The 16,827-nt window shown below is 43.2% G+C and overlaps 1 protein-coding gene across 10 annotated transcripts in view; it reads right to left on the bottom strand.

The window, feature by feature from the left end:
* The window catches only part of LOC106583929 (C-Jun-amino-terminal kinase-interacting protein 3), a 76,926-nt gene that overhangs the window by 43,399 nt on the left and 16,700 nt on the right, over positions 1-16,827 (bottom strand). For 3 of the 10 annotated variants that reach the window (XM_014168610.2, XM_014168608.2, XM_014168604.2), the window contains exons 2-11: positions 11,372-11,492; positions 8,688-8,758; positions 8,439-8,530; positions 7,816-7,839; positions 3,852-3,912; positions 2,712-2,946; positions 2,353-2,455; positions 2,144-2,262; positions 1,446-1,457; positions 890-907 (exon numbers count right to left, since the gene is read on the bottom strand). In XM_014168610.2, coding sequence (XP_014024085.2) covers positions 890-907; positions 1,446-1,457; positions 2,144-2,262; positions 2,353-2,455; positions 2,712-2,946; positions 3,852-3,912; positions 7,816-7,839; positions 8,439-8,530; positions 8,688-8,758; positions 11,372-11,492 — 856 coding nt within the window. The remainder of the gene's footprint in view (positions 1-889; positions 908-1,445; positions 1,458-2,143; positions 2,263-2,352; positions 2,456-2,711; positions 2,947-3,851; positions 3,913-7,815; positions 7,840-8,438; positions 8,531-8,687; positions 8,759-11,371; positions 11,493-16,827) is intronic. The other 7 variants (XM_014168609.2, XM_014168605.2, XM_014168611.2 and 4 more) reach the window with 4 other exon arrangements.

The raw sequence follows: 16,827 nt of genomic DNA on the forward strand, positions 1-16,827 counted from the left end.
TATGCTATTGACATTGAACTCATTATATAGCCTACTAACCAGATGTGTTAAACATTGTGTTTAATTTGCTGCATAGGCCTATTAATTGGGCTGCTATTATGTTCTGTTCCTCTGATTTTTGTATTGCCTTGGGCAGCAGAACGTCCAGGACCGGCCCTGGTTCAGTTGTAGTGAAGACTACAGAGATGTGACACTTTATAGTTGTGTGGTAAAACTGTTTCTTGCAATCTGATTGTATAAATGAGACCGGGTTTATGCATCACTTTATGAAAGGACAATTGCGTGACTGAGATCACTTGGGTTCACTGAACTCCTTTAGGCCTGAGGTACAGGACTTTTCTTGAGGAACCAGAGCTCATTGTTTGTTATATTTATTATGTGTGTAATCATTTATTTTGGTAATTCAACCAACACAAAAGAACACCATTGTTTTGAAGTTATTTCCAATGTTTTAAGGGTTTATGAAAAGTGTATGTCCACACTGACTTTTACATGAGTCCTTTGTAGACTTGACGGACAGGACGGGCCTCATTCCCTCTCAACCAAAAAGGAGAAATCAATATTTTCTCTGGTAGGCACAACCTACCTGGCAACCCTACAATCAATAACCTCGTGTCAAAACCGTTAGAGCTTTCTCAGTGTCAAACATGAGGACGAAGCAATGGATTAAAAATCTAAATAAAAGGTGAAAAACAAATACAAAAAGAAAAGTCTTGCCAGACTCAAATAACAGCCAACAGGAAACGGGTGGAAGTGACATCACAGCAGAGGAAGAGGTAGGAAATGGCATCACAACATGGAACGCAGAAAAGACCTCACAGACAGACACAACAACATGGGAGGATGAGCAACAGCCAGAGATGCTGAATAAGGCTAGAGGAAGCCTTACCGAAAAAATCATCACGGACTGGGAGAGAGGAAGAGAAACGGGGAGAGAGAAGGAGAAAGAGGGAGGGGGGCACAAACCAGAGAGAAAGAGAGAGAGAGAGGAGGGATGGGTGAGACAAAAAAAGAGAGAGAATGCTGATAAGCACTTGTTATATACAAAAGCTTGAGAGAGTAAAAAGAGAGCTTGGATTTGTCCAAGACCAGAGAACACTGTCAGTTTAGACTAGAGAGATTCACCTTCATTGACCACATGGTTCAGTTCAGCTTTGTAACGTTATGACCAACTGATCACAGAGAGCATTATCTGGACAATATCTGGACTAGATCAACATTTAAAACAACTGTTGTAGCATGTAATGCCAGCATCATGTCATTGGGTAACGCCTACAGGCACACAGTGGTAATTTATGTCTTGGAAGGTGGGAGGCAGGTGGGAGGCAGATGTGTGTGTGTGTGTGTGTGTGTGTGTGTGTGTGTGTGTGTGTGTGTGTGTGTGTGTGTGTGTGTGTGTGTGTGTGTGTGTGTGTGTGTGAGAAAGAGAGGGTTCAGATACACACCTGAGAACTCCCCTAGAGGTGTATCCAGCATACACAGGAAGGGAGAGAGGAAGCACAGAGAAGGGTCATGGGTCAATAAACTAATATGATCGCAAATAAATAAACCACTCATAAAGCTCTGTCAACTAAACCTGGTAAAAGAAAGTAAACCAAGACTAAATCAAGGATAATTTAGCTTGCCCTGTAAAATCAACCACTCAAATATATCAAATAAATGGGGACTGCAGCCATGGCGCAAGTGATATCCGAGGGTGCTTTGCGGTGCAGTGGAGGATGGGGGAGCTGCCGGGAATGTGAGGTGGTGGTGATGAACATTCCGCTGTGTGCAGGGTCAAAGTTCAGAGCTAGCCAGTGCTATGGCAACGATGACACAGCTGGTGCACTAAGCACCGCAGCTTACATTCCCAATGACTGTTTGCTTAGTGCAGACAGAGGTCGGGTTCCAGGGTGACTACATTTCAGACGCATGCCAGAACTCACAATGCTCAATAGGTGTTTAACATATCAGCTAACCACATTATTTGAAATAGCAATCTGACACCCGACTGTGCAGTCGATGACATGACACACAACCATTGGTTAATGCAATGCAACGTTTGCAATGTAGACAACCTGGAACACAACCAGAGACTGGCCTAGGCTGCCTTCCAATAGCTAATTTGCATATACCCCACCCAAAGCTCCTCTGATTGGCTTACCTAAAAGCTCAGCCCCGGCGTCAACATCCCCGATGATGTCAGACTTTGCATCCTTGATCTCATGGTAGAGAGAGTCAGTGTTGATACCGAACGCCTCATTCACAATGCCCTGGGAAGGACTGACACACACACACTGATATTTAATCATTGCTGTGTGTGTGTGTGTGTGTGTGTGTGTGTGTGTGTGTGTGTGTGTGTGTGTGTGTTACCTGTTTCCTCCACCATAGAGACGGGGGTCCACACACATATCCAGCTCTGGTGTGGAATCGATGATCTCTTGGAATTCTGACCACTCGTCACTGCTACCCATACCTGAGTACAGATACAATATCATACACACTCCACACCGTATTCACAAAGCATCTCAGATTAGGAGTGATGATCTAGAATCAGTTTTGCCTTTTAGATCATAATGAATAAGATTACTTGGACGGGGGGGACTTGTTCCTAGATCAGTACTCCTTCTCTGAGGGACTTTATGAATACATGCCCTGATCACACAATGATCCACTCATGTTAACGTGTGTGTGTGTGCATGGATGTGTGTGTAACAGCACGTTACACTCACCGATGCTGACATTCCTGGTTTCCTGGGAGACCTGCACCTCCATGTTTTTGCTGAGGTGTTTAGCACTCTTCATGCCGCGGCTTACAGCATGCATTGGGTCGAACTCGCCGGGTGGGAGGTAGCCCTCGTTGAGGGGCGTGACGGTGGCGGAAGGGACGGAGGAAGTGGGCGTGTTGGACTTACTTCCTGTGCTACTGGGCGTGGCCGCCACCGAGTCCGACTCAGAACCATCCTCCTGGGGCATCAGAGGTCAGTGGTTAAAAAGGTTAAGGGGTTGCATTGTTAAAGATGGGCTGCATCCCAATTCTCCACCCTTCTCCCAAAGTGTACACGTGCATACTTCCCTTCATGGATTTAACAATGGTGGAAACTCCCTCCAGACAATGTTTGCACCAAGCCAATGCTTTTAAATTAATGACGGAGAGTGTGCAATGCACATTTAGGCTGAAGGGTGGCGAATAGGGAAGCCAGGGTTTTTCTCTTGCAAGGCTCGTTGGAATCTTCACAAGCTTGCTTATACTTACAATCTTGCGCGTACACATAGTAACAAAGCATCACACTTACATGTGAAACGGGATGTAAAGACAGGTGCAAACGGGACGATAGAATCTAAGTTATGTTCTGTTATTGTAGAAAAAAGTACTTAAGTGAAAAGAAATTACACCAATTTAATGTCATATTTTTGTCCTAATATTAATGTATTCATCATATCTGTTCATAGACTGTCATGTCTTCATTACACTCACCGCCATAAAAAACTAGCGACAAACACCACAAAGAAAAGCCCTTGGAAGACAAGGGACACAAGCAGGCGTGAGGGATGTGTCTGGATGATTCTGAATGACGGTGGTAGTGGTGGGTGTGGCATGACGTGTTCTGCAGACGTGAGGTCCAGGGGGAGTGTCTGGGTGCATCCCAAATGACATCCTATTCCCCTTTATAGTGCACTACTTTTAACCAGGGCCCATAGTGCTCTGGTCAAAAGTAGTGCTGTATAAAAAGAATAGGGTGCCATTTGGGATGGAGCCGCTATCACACCTGGTAGCAAGAGGTGTAGCGGGATTGGCTGAGCTCGTTGACCTGCCAGAAGTCGGTCCCAGACCCAGGCATTATCAACCCCCCCCCCAGACCCGCACGTACCATCCCCATGCCCTCTCCACTGGGGTACAGGCTCAACGACGTGGGACGCTCCACTTTGCTGCTGGGGGAAAAGAGAGGGGGCGGGAGGAAAGAGGAGGACAGGAGGGGAAGAGGGGGGAGCACAAAACATAGGGGGGAAGAGTAAAGGTTTGAGAGAAGAAAAAGGAAATGAGAATGAAAGAGAGAGAGGTGAGGGGAAAGAGAGAAGGAAAGAGAGACGGGGAGATAGAGGGTGGGGCAGAGAGAGAGAGGTGAGGGGGAAAAGAGAGGAGAGGGGCAGAGAGAGGGGGAGAAAGGGGACAGAGAGAGAGGGAGGGGCAGAGAGAGGGGGAGAGCAGTAGATAATGTACTGTACATTAGGTATCTGGAGAGGTGAAAGCTAACTTTGGGGTTGTATAACAAAAAACTGAAAATCCCCGGAATAAGTAAAACACACAAAGCCAGCTACTGGACAGACTGACACTAAACCAGACCGACATAATATGACACGATATATCCATATTATGGAGAAACGGGAGAGGCTATAAGGACATGCCTGTTGCCAAAATTGATGACGTACTGTATGCCGCGCAGCTGAGAGTAAAGTGGTGACGAGCGGATTGGTTGGGTTCAGTCAAGCTGGTGCGAATGACCAGGGCAACTGTGTTGTATCGAGGCTTGCCGACTGGAGTTGCTTCCCACCGCGCAGCTGTATTACATGGTCAATTTCTTCCATCCCAATTTATTTTATTTTGAGTAGGATAACAGCCTACACAAAAAAAAAAATGTGTAAAATTGGTAGTAACCATATGGATGTCACCATGATACAGTCTACTGCTCAATGGGGAGAGTTTGCCAGCAACAACGTTCATTAACAGGTTTTTAAAAATTGCACCAAAGAAAACTCTGTATACATCAATGATGTCGCTCTTGCTGCTGGTGATTCTCTGATCCACCTCTACGCAGACGACACCATTCTGTATACTTCTGGCCCTTCTTTGGACACTGTGCTAACTAACCTCCAGACGAGCTTCATGGCCATACAACTCTCCTTCCGTGGCCTCCAACTGCTCTTAAATGCAAGTAAAACTAAATGCATGCTCTTCAACCAATCGCTGCCCACAGGTCCAGCATCCCTACTCTGGACGATTCTGACTTAGAATATGTGGACAACTACAAATACCTAGGTGTCTGGTTAGACTGTAAACTCTCCTTCCAGACCCACATTAAGCATCTCCAATCCAAAATTAAATCTAGAATCGGCTTCCTATTTGGCAACAAAGCATCCTTCACTCATGCTGCCAAACATACCCTCGTAAAACTGACTATCCTACCGATCCTCGACTTTGGCGATGTCATTTACAAAATAACCTACTCAACAAATTGGATGCAGTCTATCACAGTGCCATCCGTTTTGTCACCAAAGCCCCATATACTACCCACCACTGCGACCTGTACACTCTCGTTGGCTGGCATTTGCTTCATACTTGTCGCCAAACCCACTGGTTCCAGGTCATCTACAAGTCTTTGCTAGGTAAAGCCACGCCTTATCTCAGTTTACTGGTCCCCATAGCAGCACCCACCCGCTCCAGCAGGTATATTTCACTGGTCACCCCCAAAGCCAATTCCTCCTTTGGCCGCCTTTCCTTCCAGTTCTCTGCTGCCAATGACTGGAACGAACTGCAAAAATCACTGAAGCTGGAGACTCATATCTCCCTCACTAACTTCAAGCACCAGCTGTCAGAGCAGCTCACAGATCATTGCACCTGTACATAGCCCATCTGTAAATAGCCCATCCAACTACCTCATCCCCATACTGTATTTATTTATTTATTTTGCTCTTTCGCACCCAGTATCTCTACTTGCAAATTCATCTTCTGCACAACTATCACTCCAGTGTTTAATTGCTATATCGTAATTACCTCGCCACTATGGCCTATTTATTGCCTTACCTCCCTTATCTTACCTCATTTGCACACATTGTATATAGACTTTTTTTCCTACTGTATGTTTGTTTATTCCATGTGTAAGTCTGCATTGTTGTATGTGTCGAACTGCTTTGCTTTATCTTGGCCAGGTCGCAGTTGTAAATGAAAACTTGTTCTCAACTAGCCTACCTGGTTAAATAAAGGTGAAATAAAAATTTTTAATAAAAAATGTGATAGACAACAATAGAGATAAAAACAAAAAAACGGTGTGCAGGTGTGGTTGGAAGCCTAAGGGCTTATATGAAAACCACACCACAAAAAAACAAACAATATGCAATACATAAGTACAAAAATAAAAAAAGGTTTGTTAAAACAGATAAGAAAACCTACTAAATATAAATGACTTGAACATGGGGCACAGTGTCCTTTGCTTCCGCTTGCCAAGCACTGCTGTCCCGCAGTAAGAAGTGGGAAGTAGCTAGCTAGTGTAGCCAATATCAAGCCTGGGTGACAGCGAAAGCACATTTATTGTAGTGAATTTCACAGAAAATACTCAGATAAAAACGTAATTATTCTGAATACTCTACCAAGTCCTGACTTCGGCAGACAAGTTTCAAATCCTCGCTGGAGTTTCTAGCCACAAGCATAAACTAGCTAGCTCGGAAGGGCTCATCGGGACGACTGCATGAACTAACTGAACCGAATCCATTCGTCTCCACTCGACTCAGCTGTGCGACAGAAAAACAGACAGACCATAAACAGTGGGTGATATAGGAGAAGGTAAAGGACAAAGACACAAACTCTGGGCCCATTCCATATTGGGACATACTGGGGGCAGGGGAACTTCTAGTCCGTCCTAGTCCTGGGAACCACAGGGTCTGCAGGCCTGATTCAACTAATCAACAAGCCCCCCATTAGTTAAATCAGGTGTGTTAGTGCTGGGCTGGAGCAAAAGCCTGTATACCCAGCAGACCTGGGTTTTTAAATACCTGAAAAATTGTGCTGAGTGATTAACCAAAGTTTAGTTTTTTGTTGTTGTTATTATTATAAACAACTAATTGACCTGCTTCAATTACTTGAATTCCACTTTGTTTTTTTTGTTTTTTTTTGTTAGCCCAACGCGCCGTTTCTCTAGAGAGAAATCAAATCATGCACAGGAGAAATTAAGTCCAGAGCTATATGGGATGCTGAGCTGAAGGCAGTTGTAGTTTTCATTAGGCAAATATTCAAGTTCAGCTCAGAAACGTGGTAATTAACTACAATGGCCATAATCCATTGCGCCTGTTCTTTTCTGGTTTGGATACATTTTTACGCCTGCTATGCTAGGTTAGATACACACAGACCGCATACGCCACAGCATGAGAGAGAAGATAGTAGACAACACAATGACGAGAGAGAGGGATAGAGTTCGTGAAAGTATGCCGTAGCTACTTTAAAGAACTAGTAAAAAGATTTCGTCAAACAGCTCTGTAGCATACTTAGGCAGGCTAGCCTAGCTAAATAGGATGACTAAAGAGATAACGTTAGATGGTTGTCTGGCTGGCTGCTATTGCCTGTGCAGAGTTGAGATGCTGACTTTAAGGAATTAAAACTTATGAAGTCGTCAAATAAAACTAAGTAATACACACAACTGAATTATTTTTATATTTAATAGCAATTCTCTATTTTTCTATGTGGACCTGACAGAGACAATGGAATATTTCCAATGTTTTGGCAATTGAATGTTCATTATTTTGAAAAAGCTCTAATCATTTTAATGTCATTATTTCATAATGCGTTTAATGTAAAAAATAAATAATCGAACTGAAACGACCTCAAAAATCACTAATCGCTCAGCACTACTGAAATAAATACTGTATCTGAGCCTGGTTCAGCTTGCCTGGCTTAATAAACCAATAGAAAAGTCCCAAAAAGACTTATTTAAAATTATTTTCCAAGTATTTGAACCCGGGTCCTATACTCAGGACCAAGACTGACAAACACGGAATGAGATTGTGGATTGAGGGGACAGGGATGGAGGGGAAGAGGCAAAGAGGTTTTTGGGGGTAGTGATTTACCTTTTCCTCCACATGTGGCGTTGACTGTGCAACACAGCAGCACGAGCACAGAGTGAGACAACGAGACAGACATATAGTGATTAGAGTGAAGCCAAACCATGGTACAACAGGTCACAAGTGGTGTAGTGGAGGGTAAACACACGTAAATGTTGTTTACTGACATATTTTATTTTGCACAAGCGTTTACCCACCTTTTGTGGAAAAAAGGCATTGAAAGTATAGGGAGCGTTACTTTACTCACCACAAACAGCAATCAGCTTTTACCCACCTGTTTTTTAACCACTACATCACTGGGCACAAGACAAGCTAACACAGGCTAATACACAGCAGCACAACAGAAGGCATTACACACAACACAACACACTAAACAGAGAACACTAAACCCTAGCATACTTATTCCAAGCACAACAAAGCACAGACCATTACCTCAGCATAGGTGCCACTACTAAGCTATGCCAGGATCCATTTCTATACTCTTCCCCCTGCACACACACACCTACCCACACTTTCCAGAAAGGTCACAACTAACTATATTATTTTATCTGTATGCCGCTCAACGGATTTCCTCACTTGGGGATAATAACATTTTATGATGAAAATGTAAAAAAAAGTCGGCCACTCACGTTCGTCCACTGCCTGGACCTTCTGAATGGCTGTGGTTCCCCGCCTGTTGCATCTTGGACCTCTCAATATGCTCCACGTATGTTTGAATCATCTGACAGGAAGAGAGAGGATGAGTGAGGAACATGGACGTAATTCCACTGACTTGGTTCTATTGCACCAAGCAAACAACATCATGATACAAACCTAGCAGCTTGTATGGAGTCAGATACTAAACACTCATGCACGCACACACACACGGCTGTTCCTACCTCTGTGTGTCGCTGGTGCAAAGCGTTGTACTCCTTCTTCATGTCTGACTCACGCTCCTCCAGACGAGTGACTGAAACCCAGATAAACAGAATCAGAGTCAACCAGCCTCCCATTGTAACAGCACTGTGGGTTATACACTTCAGGCTGGTGAGATTCTCCATTGAAAGTGCCAGGACTTTCTGGACATGGCTCCATATTGAACAGTGGATAGTGTGATGGTGCTCCCCATTTAAAGCTGGTCTGCTTTGAAACACTAAATGGTAGCAGGCCCGTTTTGTCATTGATTGAATATGTGAGTCTGTTTGCTGTCAGAGGCACTAAAACCCTATTAACCACAGAACATGCACTGGCTCATCCGGACATGTAAAACAGGCTATATTGTGTCCTTGAATACTACATGCAAAACTCTTCATGGTGCAAAACCAATGTGTGCTAGTAGGCTATGTGTAGTCCTCCACATCGTAGGTAGACAATCAATATGTGCTAGGCTATACACTTTGTGCTTGGCTGTCAATAGTGCACCGTCACATTGTGCTAGTTATGAGTAATGCAGACTCACGGTGTGTGTGGTAGTTCTGAGTAGTGAAGACTCACAGTGTGCTAGTTCTGAGTTGTGCTAGTTCTGATTAGTGCACACTTGCAGTGTGCTAGTTTTGAGAAGTACACACTCTGGTCGAAGCAGTTCTAGCTCAGTAATATTACACAGTGTTTTAGTACTGAGGTACTACTCACTCTGGTTGGAGTAGTTGAAGTTATTATAGTTCTATACTCACTCCGGTCAGAGTAGTTATAGTTTTTAAACATTGATGAGCAACAGAAAAACACATACAGAATCGATGTGTTGTCTTACGTAAACAAAGTCTGATCCATCGCACTGCTGGGCATATCTGTCTCACTGTAAATGCCATGAGATACAGTGCAATCACCTGCAGCTGTTAATCCCATGTAGTGGGCAAATAGCATTGTCAAAATCAAATTGTCAGAGTACTTCTAGTTATTAAGTCTATACTCACTCTTGATGAAGTAATTCTAGTTATTAATAGTCTATACTCACTCTGGTCGGAGAAGTTCTAGTTATTATAGTTCTATGCTCACTCTGATCGAAGTAGTTCCGGTTATTATAATTTTATACTCACTCTATTCGGAGTAGTTCTAGTTATTAAGTCTAAGGGTGTTTTCACAAATAGTCCTCTTTAAAATAACCGATCTCAGTCCTCTTTATTGAACTCTGGGGTAAAAAAAAAGCTAAAGAACTCAGTTCCCTTTGTATTCACACTGCCTGTCACGCCTGCTCCCGCTTCCCCTCTCTGGCGCTCGAGGGTGCCAGGCTGTCCTTCATTGCGCACACCTGTCACCATCATTACACGCATCAGCGCTCATTGGACTCACCTGGACTCCTTTACTTTGTTGATTGCCCCTCTATATCTGTCTGCTCCTCAGTTTGCTCCCGTGTCATCATTGATGACATTATGTTTTCCCCTGTCCAGATGCTGTCCTTGTTTCTTCCTTGTATATTATCCATTAAATGTACACTCCCTGTACTTGCTTCTCGTCTCCCAGTGTCAGTCCTTACACTGCCCTTGACTTCGAATGAGGACTCAACTCGTTTGCCAGTTCACTTCACCTATTTTGTGGTCCGAGTCTTCTTTGCTTTCACATTGCTATGTTTTAAAAGGAACCAAGGTCTTTTTCCAACATTAACACAATGCACTCTGGGTTTTTACAAAGTGCAGGACAAGCCATTCCATCAGAACTTGTTAGCATACAGATATTTATAAATACTTATATTTTGGAAGATAATAGATTGCATTTACTTAAAAGATGAGACATAATAATTATAATTTCTATGAACATGTAAATATTATTGGTAACAGAATAAATAGCAGAAGAATAACTGCAGATAAATAATGCCGTAATTGAAAATTCTACACCCAATGTAGTCTGCTGTCCCTTTAAGAGCTAAAATAGATTTTGTACCCTATGTCGTGATTCTCACCAAGGATATTGTTGTCATCACACAATATTCAAACCCCACATGCGAATAAACAGGTTAGAATATCTCTTTATAGATCACATATTGCAAACAAATAATATTTTTCTGCGAACCGGCAGAAAATCATCTTCTCTCTTTTGTGGCACCAATGTGAGGGGTTATGGCAGGGGAAACAGTGTTGCAGTATTCTAGTATGTGGTCCGGTAATAATAACAAGCGAACCTGGGTAGCTTTGTGTTTACATTGCCCTAAAAAAGTGAACCGGACCGAGGAATTCAAGCGAACCGAACTGACCACCTCTCGAGTTCGGTTCGCTTCGGGGTCCCTTTTGAGGGATCTGAGTTCTTTTGGAGTGTTCACACTGGACAAAAAAATTAAGCAAACCACACTGAGTTCACAAAAATTGTCAGAAAGGGACCAAGTGTGAAAACACACTAATACTCACTCTGGTCAGAGTAGTTCTAGGTCTGAGCGAAACAGTAGTCTATACTCACTCTGGTCAGAGTAGTTCTAGGTCTGAGCGAAACAGTAGTCTATACTCACTCTGGTCAGAGTAGTTCTAGGTCTGAGCGAAACAGTAGTCTATACTCACTCTGGTCAGAGTAGTTCTAGGTCTGAGCGAAACAGTAGTCTATACTCACTCTGGTCAGAGTAGTTCTAGGTCTGAGCGAAACAGTAGTCTATACTCACTCTGGTCAGAGTAGTTCTTGGTCTTGAGCTCCAGCTGTTTTCCCTGCAGTTCCAAGCTCTCCACATGAGTCTGCAGGTCCTTCTTCTCCCCCTCCAATGCATCCTCAAACTCTATGAATTTCTGTGGGAGAGAACAACCATACACAGTCAGTCAAAACGCTATGGGCTGGTTTCCCGGACACAGATTAAGCCTAGTCCTGGACTAAATCCATTGAAAGTGTTTTTTAGCCCAAGACTAGATTTACTCTGTGTCCGGGAAACCAGCCCTAAACATTTTTATGGGAGAGAACATCCACACAGTTTAATGTCTCCTCAAACTCTATGAATTTCTGTGGGATAAAACAACCAATAATTAATTCAGGAAGTGAATTGAAATTGCAAATCAAGAATGGAAAAATCTTCATCAAAAATAAAATAAATAGGAAATACAGTGCACTCGGAAGTATTCAGACCCCTTCACTTTTTCCACAATTTGTTACGTTACAGCATTATTCTAAAAATGGATTACATTTTTTTTTAAATCATCATCAATGTACACACAATAATGACAAAGCGAAAACAGGTTTTTAGAAATGTTAGCAAATGTATTCAAAATAAAAATACAGAAATATCTTATTTACATAAGTATTCAGACTCTTTGCTATGAGACTCGAAATTGAGCTCAAGTGCATCCTGTTTCCATTGATAATCCTTGAGTCGTTTCTACAACTTGATTGGAGTCCACCTGTGGTAAATTCAATTGATTAGACATGATTTGGAAAGGCACACACCTGTCTATATAAGGTCCCACAGTTGACAGTGCATGTCAGAGCAAAAACCAAGCCATGAGACAGGATTGTGTCGAGGCACAGATCTGGGGAAGGGTACCAAAACATCTCTGCAGCATTGAAGGTCCCCAAGAACACAGTGGAACCACCAAGACTCTTCCTAGAGCTGGCCGCCCGGCCAAACTGAGCAATTGGGGGGAAAGGGCCTTGGTCAGGGAGGTGACCAAGAACCCGATGGTCACTCTGACATATCTCCGGAGTTCCTCTGTGGAGATCTGAGAACCTTCCAAAAGGACAACCATCTCTGCAGCACTCCACCAATCAGGCCTTTATGGTAGATGGTAGAGTGGCCAGACGGAAGCCACTCCTCAGTAAAAGGCATATGACAGCCTGCTTGGACTTTGCCAAAAGGCACCTAAAGGACCCTCAGACCATGAGAAACCAGATTCTCTGGTTTGATGAAACCAAGATTGAACTCTTTGGCCTGAATGCCAAGTGTCACATCTGGAAGAAACCTGGCATCATCCCTACGGTGAAGCATGGTGGTGGCAGCATCATGCTGTGGAGATGTTTTTCAGTGCCAGGGACTGGGAGACTAGTCAGGATCGAGGGAAAGATGAACGGACAAAAGTACAGAGATATCCTTGATGAAAACCTGCTCCAGAGCACTCAGGACCTTAGATTGGGGCAAAGGTTCACCTTCCAACAGGACAACGACCCTAAGCACACAGCCAAGACAACTTCAAGACAAGTCTCTAAATGTCATTGAATGGCCCAGCCAGAGCCCGGACTTGAACCTGATCGAACATCTCTGGAGAGACCTGAAAATAGCTGTGCAGCGAAGCTCCCGATCCAACCTGACAGAACTTGAGAGGATCTGCAGAGAAGAATGGGAGAAACTCTTCAAATACAGGTGTGCCAAGCTTGTAGCGTCATTCCCAAGAAGACTCGAGGCTGTAATCGCTGCCAAAGGTGCTTCAACAAAGTACTGAGTAAAGGGTCTGAATACCTACAGTGGCAAGAAAAAGTATGTGAACCCTTTGGAATTACCTGGACTTCTGCATAAATTGGGTCATCAAATTTGATCTGATCATCTAAGTCACAACAATAGACAAACATAGTGTGCTTAACCTAATAACACACAAATGATTTAATTTTTCTTATCTATATTGAATACATAATTTAAACATTCACAGTGTAGGTTGGAAAAAGTACATGAACCCCTAGGCTGATGACTTCCCCAAAAGCTAATTGGGGTCAGGAGTTATCTAACCTGGAGTCCAGAGCTGCCCTGCCCTATAAAAAACACTCACAAAGAGTTTGCTATTCATAAGAAGCATTAACTGATGTGAACCATGCCTCAAACAAAAGAGATCTCAGAAGAACTGTTGACTTGCATAAAGCTGGAAAGGGTTACAAAAGTATCTCTAAAAGCATTGATCAGTCCACGGTAAGACAAATTGCCTATAAATGGAGAAAGTTCAGCACTGTTCCTACTCTCCCTAGGAGTTATCTACTTATCTCCCTCACTAGCTTTAAGCACCAGCTGTCAGAGCAGCTCACAGATCACTGCACCTGTACATAGCCCATCTATAATTTAGGCCAAAAATGTAGGCCAAGATAAAGCCAGGTCGCAATTGTAAATGAGAACTTCTTCTCAACTTGCCTACCTGGTTAAATAAAGGTGAAATAAATAAATAAAGGAGTAGCCATCCTGCAAAGATGACTGCAAGAGCACAGCGCAGAAGGCTCAATGAGGTTAAGAAGAATCCTAGCGTGTCAGCTAAAGACTTACAGAAATCTCTGGAACACGCTAACATCTCTGTTGACGAGTCTACGATACGTAAAACACTAAACAAGAATGGTGTTCATGGGAGGGCACCACTGAAGAAGCCACTGCTGTCCAAAAAAAACATTGCTGCACGTTTGAAGTTCGCGAAAGAGCACCTGGATGTTCCACAGCGGTACTACAGTTGAGTTGTTTGGAAGGAACACACAACACTATGTGTGGAGAAAAAAATGGCACAGAACACCGACATCAAAACCTCACCCCAACTGTAAAGTATGGTGGAGGGAGCATCATGGTTTGGGGCTGATTTGCTGCCTCAGGGTCTGGACAGATTGCTATCATCGACGGAAAAATGAATTCCCAAGTTTATCAAGACATTTTGCAGGAGAATGTAAGGCTCTCTGTCCGCCAATTGAAGCTCAAGAGAAGTTGGGTGATACAACAGGACAACGACTCAAAACAAAGAAGCAAATCAACCAAAGAATGGCTTCAACAGAAGAAAATATACCTTCTGGAGTGGCCCAGTCAGAGTCCTGACCTAAACCCGATTTGAGATGCTGTGGCATGACCTTGAGAGCAGTTCACACCAGACATCCCGAGAATATTGATGAACAGAAACCGTTTTGTAAAGAGGAATTGTCCAAAATTCCTCCTGACTGTTGTGCAGCTCTGATCCGCAACTACACAAAACATTTGGTTGAGGTTATTGCTGCCAAAGGAGGGTCAACCAGTTATAAATCCAAGGGTTTACATACTTTTCCCACCCTGCACTGTGAATGTTTACACGGTGATTTCAATAAAGACATGAAAAGTCTAATTGTTTGTGTGTTATTAGTTTAAGCAGACTGTTTTGTCTATTGTTTTTACTTAGATGAAGATTTGATAAAATTGTATGACCAATTTATGCAGAAATCCAGGTAATTCCAAAGGGTTCACATACTTTTTCTTGCCACTGCATGTAAATGGGATATCAGTTTTTAATTTGCAATAAATTTGCAAAAATATCCAAAAACCTGTTTTTGCTTTGTCATTATGGGGTATTATGTGTATAGTGATGACTTAAAAAAAAAAAAAAAACATTTTTGAATAAGGCTGTAACGTAACAAAATGTGGAAAAAGTCAAGGGGTCTGAATACTTTCCGAATGCACTGTACATAGCAAAAAGAACATTATTTTCAACCCTATTGTATGCAGCATAACAATTTATCAATTACATGAATGCATGGTGTGTGGTAAACGGCTCACATTGTAAAATATATTATATTGATACACTCTTAGAAAAAGGGGTTCCAAAAGGGGTTTTATCTAGATTAGAATCTAAAAGGTTCTTCTACTGCTGTCCCCATGTGAGAATCATTTGAAGAACCGTTTTGGGTTCCAGATAGAACCCTTTATGAAAAGGGTTCTACATGGAACCCAAAAGGGTTTTTCCATGGGGACAGCAGTAGAATAACCCTTTTAGATTATAATCTAGATAAAAACCTTTATTTTGAAGAGTGTATAATATAGCATATTGCACAGTATGAAATGTCTCTCATAAAATAACAATGCCAGCAACAAGGACTCAGAGATATTCCTTTTCAATGACGCTTTCTGCTTCATTCATGGATAGCTAGAGGATAATGGGTAACATTAATTGCTAGTATTGTTTGGGACGGGGTGAGTCACAGAGAAAGATGCGTCAAGAACATCTACCCTGTCATCTCCAATCACAAAAACCTGGGTCATGTTCAGTAAGGAGCAAAACATAAAAACATTTGTGCTGCTGTTTTGCCTGTGGCTATGTCACCCTGACCTGTTCACCGGATGTGCCTCTCTCTCTCTCTCTCTCTCTCTTAAAAGCCAACTGACATTTACTCCTGAGGTGCTGACCTGTTTCACCCACTGTGATCATTATTTGACCCTGCTGGTCATCTATGAACATTTGAACATCTTGAAGAACGATCTGGCCTTAATGGCCATGTACTCTTAAAATCTCCACCCGGCACAGCCAGAAGAGGACTGGCCATCCCTCAGAGCCTAGTTCCTCTCTAGGTTTCTTCCTAGGTTCATGCCTTTCTATAGAGTTTTTCCTAGCCACTGTGCTTCTACATGAAAATGAACATTATTTTTCTGACACATTCATGTATCAGCATATCTCCTCTATTTCAAAGCGTTTTGTCCCATGTCGTGCTAACTGAACCAGACCCTGCTACCGCTCTCTCTGTACAGGAAGCAGAAAACGAACAGAAACGAACACAGCTGTCTGGCCTGCCTGCCTTCCTTCCTTCCAAGGGCTCTCTCTGCAGTCTGCAGAGTTTTATAAAGCCTTGCACAATGGGCCGGCCGGGCAGCAGTCTTACGACTGTAATCCCCCGACTGCAGCAAGGCCCTGCTTGCTGCTAGAGATATGCTCTACCATCACCTGGCTGACCTCAAATAACAGGAACCGGGGAACATAGGGAGGCAAACCTGCCAAAGTTAGGGACAGGGACATATGTCCATTTTCTCACCCAGCACGCCCCTAAAAATGCTCCTGTTAAAAGTCTATGGCACCCCTATTCATGGAGCCTGTCCATTGCCATTTTCCTACCAATGCCCGGCGTTGCACCCTGCCCTCAACGAATAGACAACCCCACTCCATCTCACCTCCATACAGCTCATCTCCTTATTCCCTACACATTGCTCTACTTTTGACCGGGGCCCATGGTGCACTATAGGGAACCGGGAACATGGGTCAACTCCAGTCTCACCAGTTGACCAAAGCAAGGCAACACCATGAGAAAACAATAGCAACGTGCTGCAGTCTGGCTTTCTCTCTCTTACCCACCCCCCCCACAAACACACACACACACAGCCTTGCCACAATATACTATTACACCCCGGGCAACTGTCCTTCTGACCCCCCTGCCCTTCAAATC

The sequence above is a fragment of the Salmo salar genome, chromosome ssa23 (genome assembly GCF_905237065.1).
Source record: "Salmo salar chromosome ssa23, Ssal_v3.1, whole genome shotgun sequence".
NCBI classification, from domain to species: domain Eukaryota; kingdom Metazoa; phylum Chordata; class Actinopteri; order Salmoniformes; family Salmonidae; genus Salmo; species Salmo salar.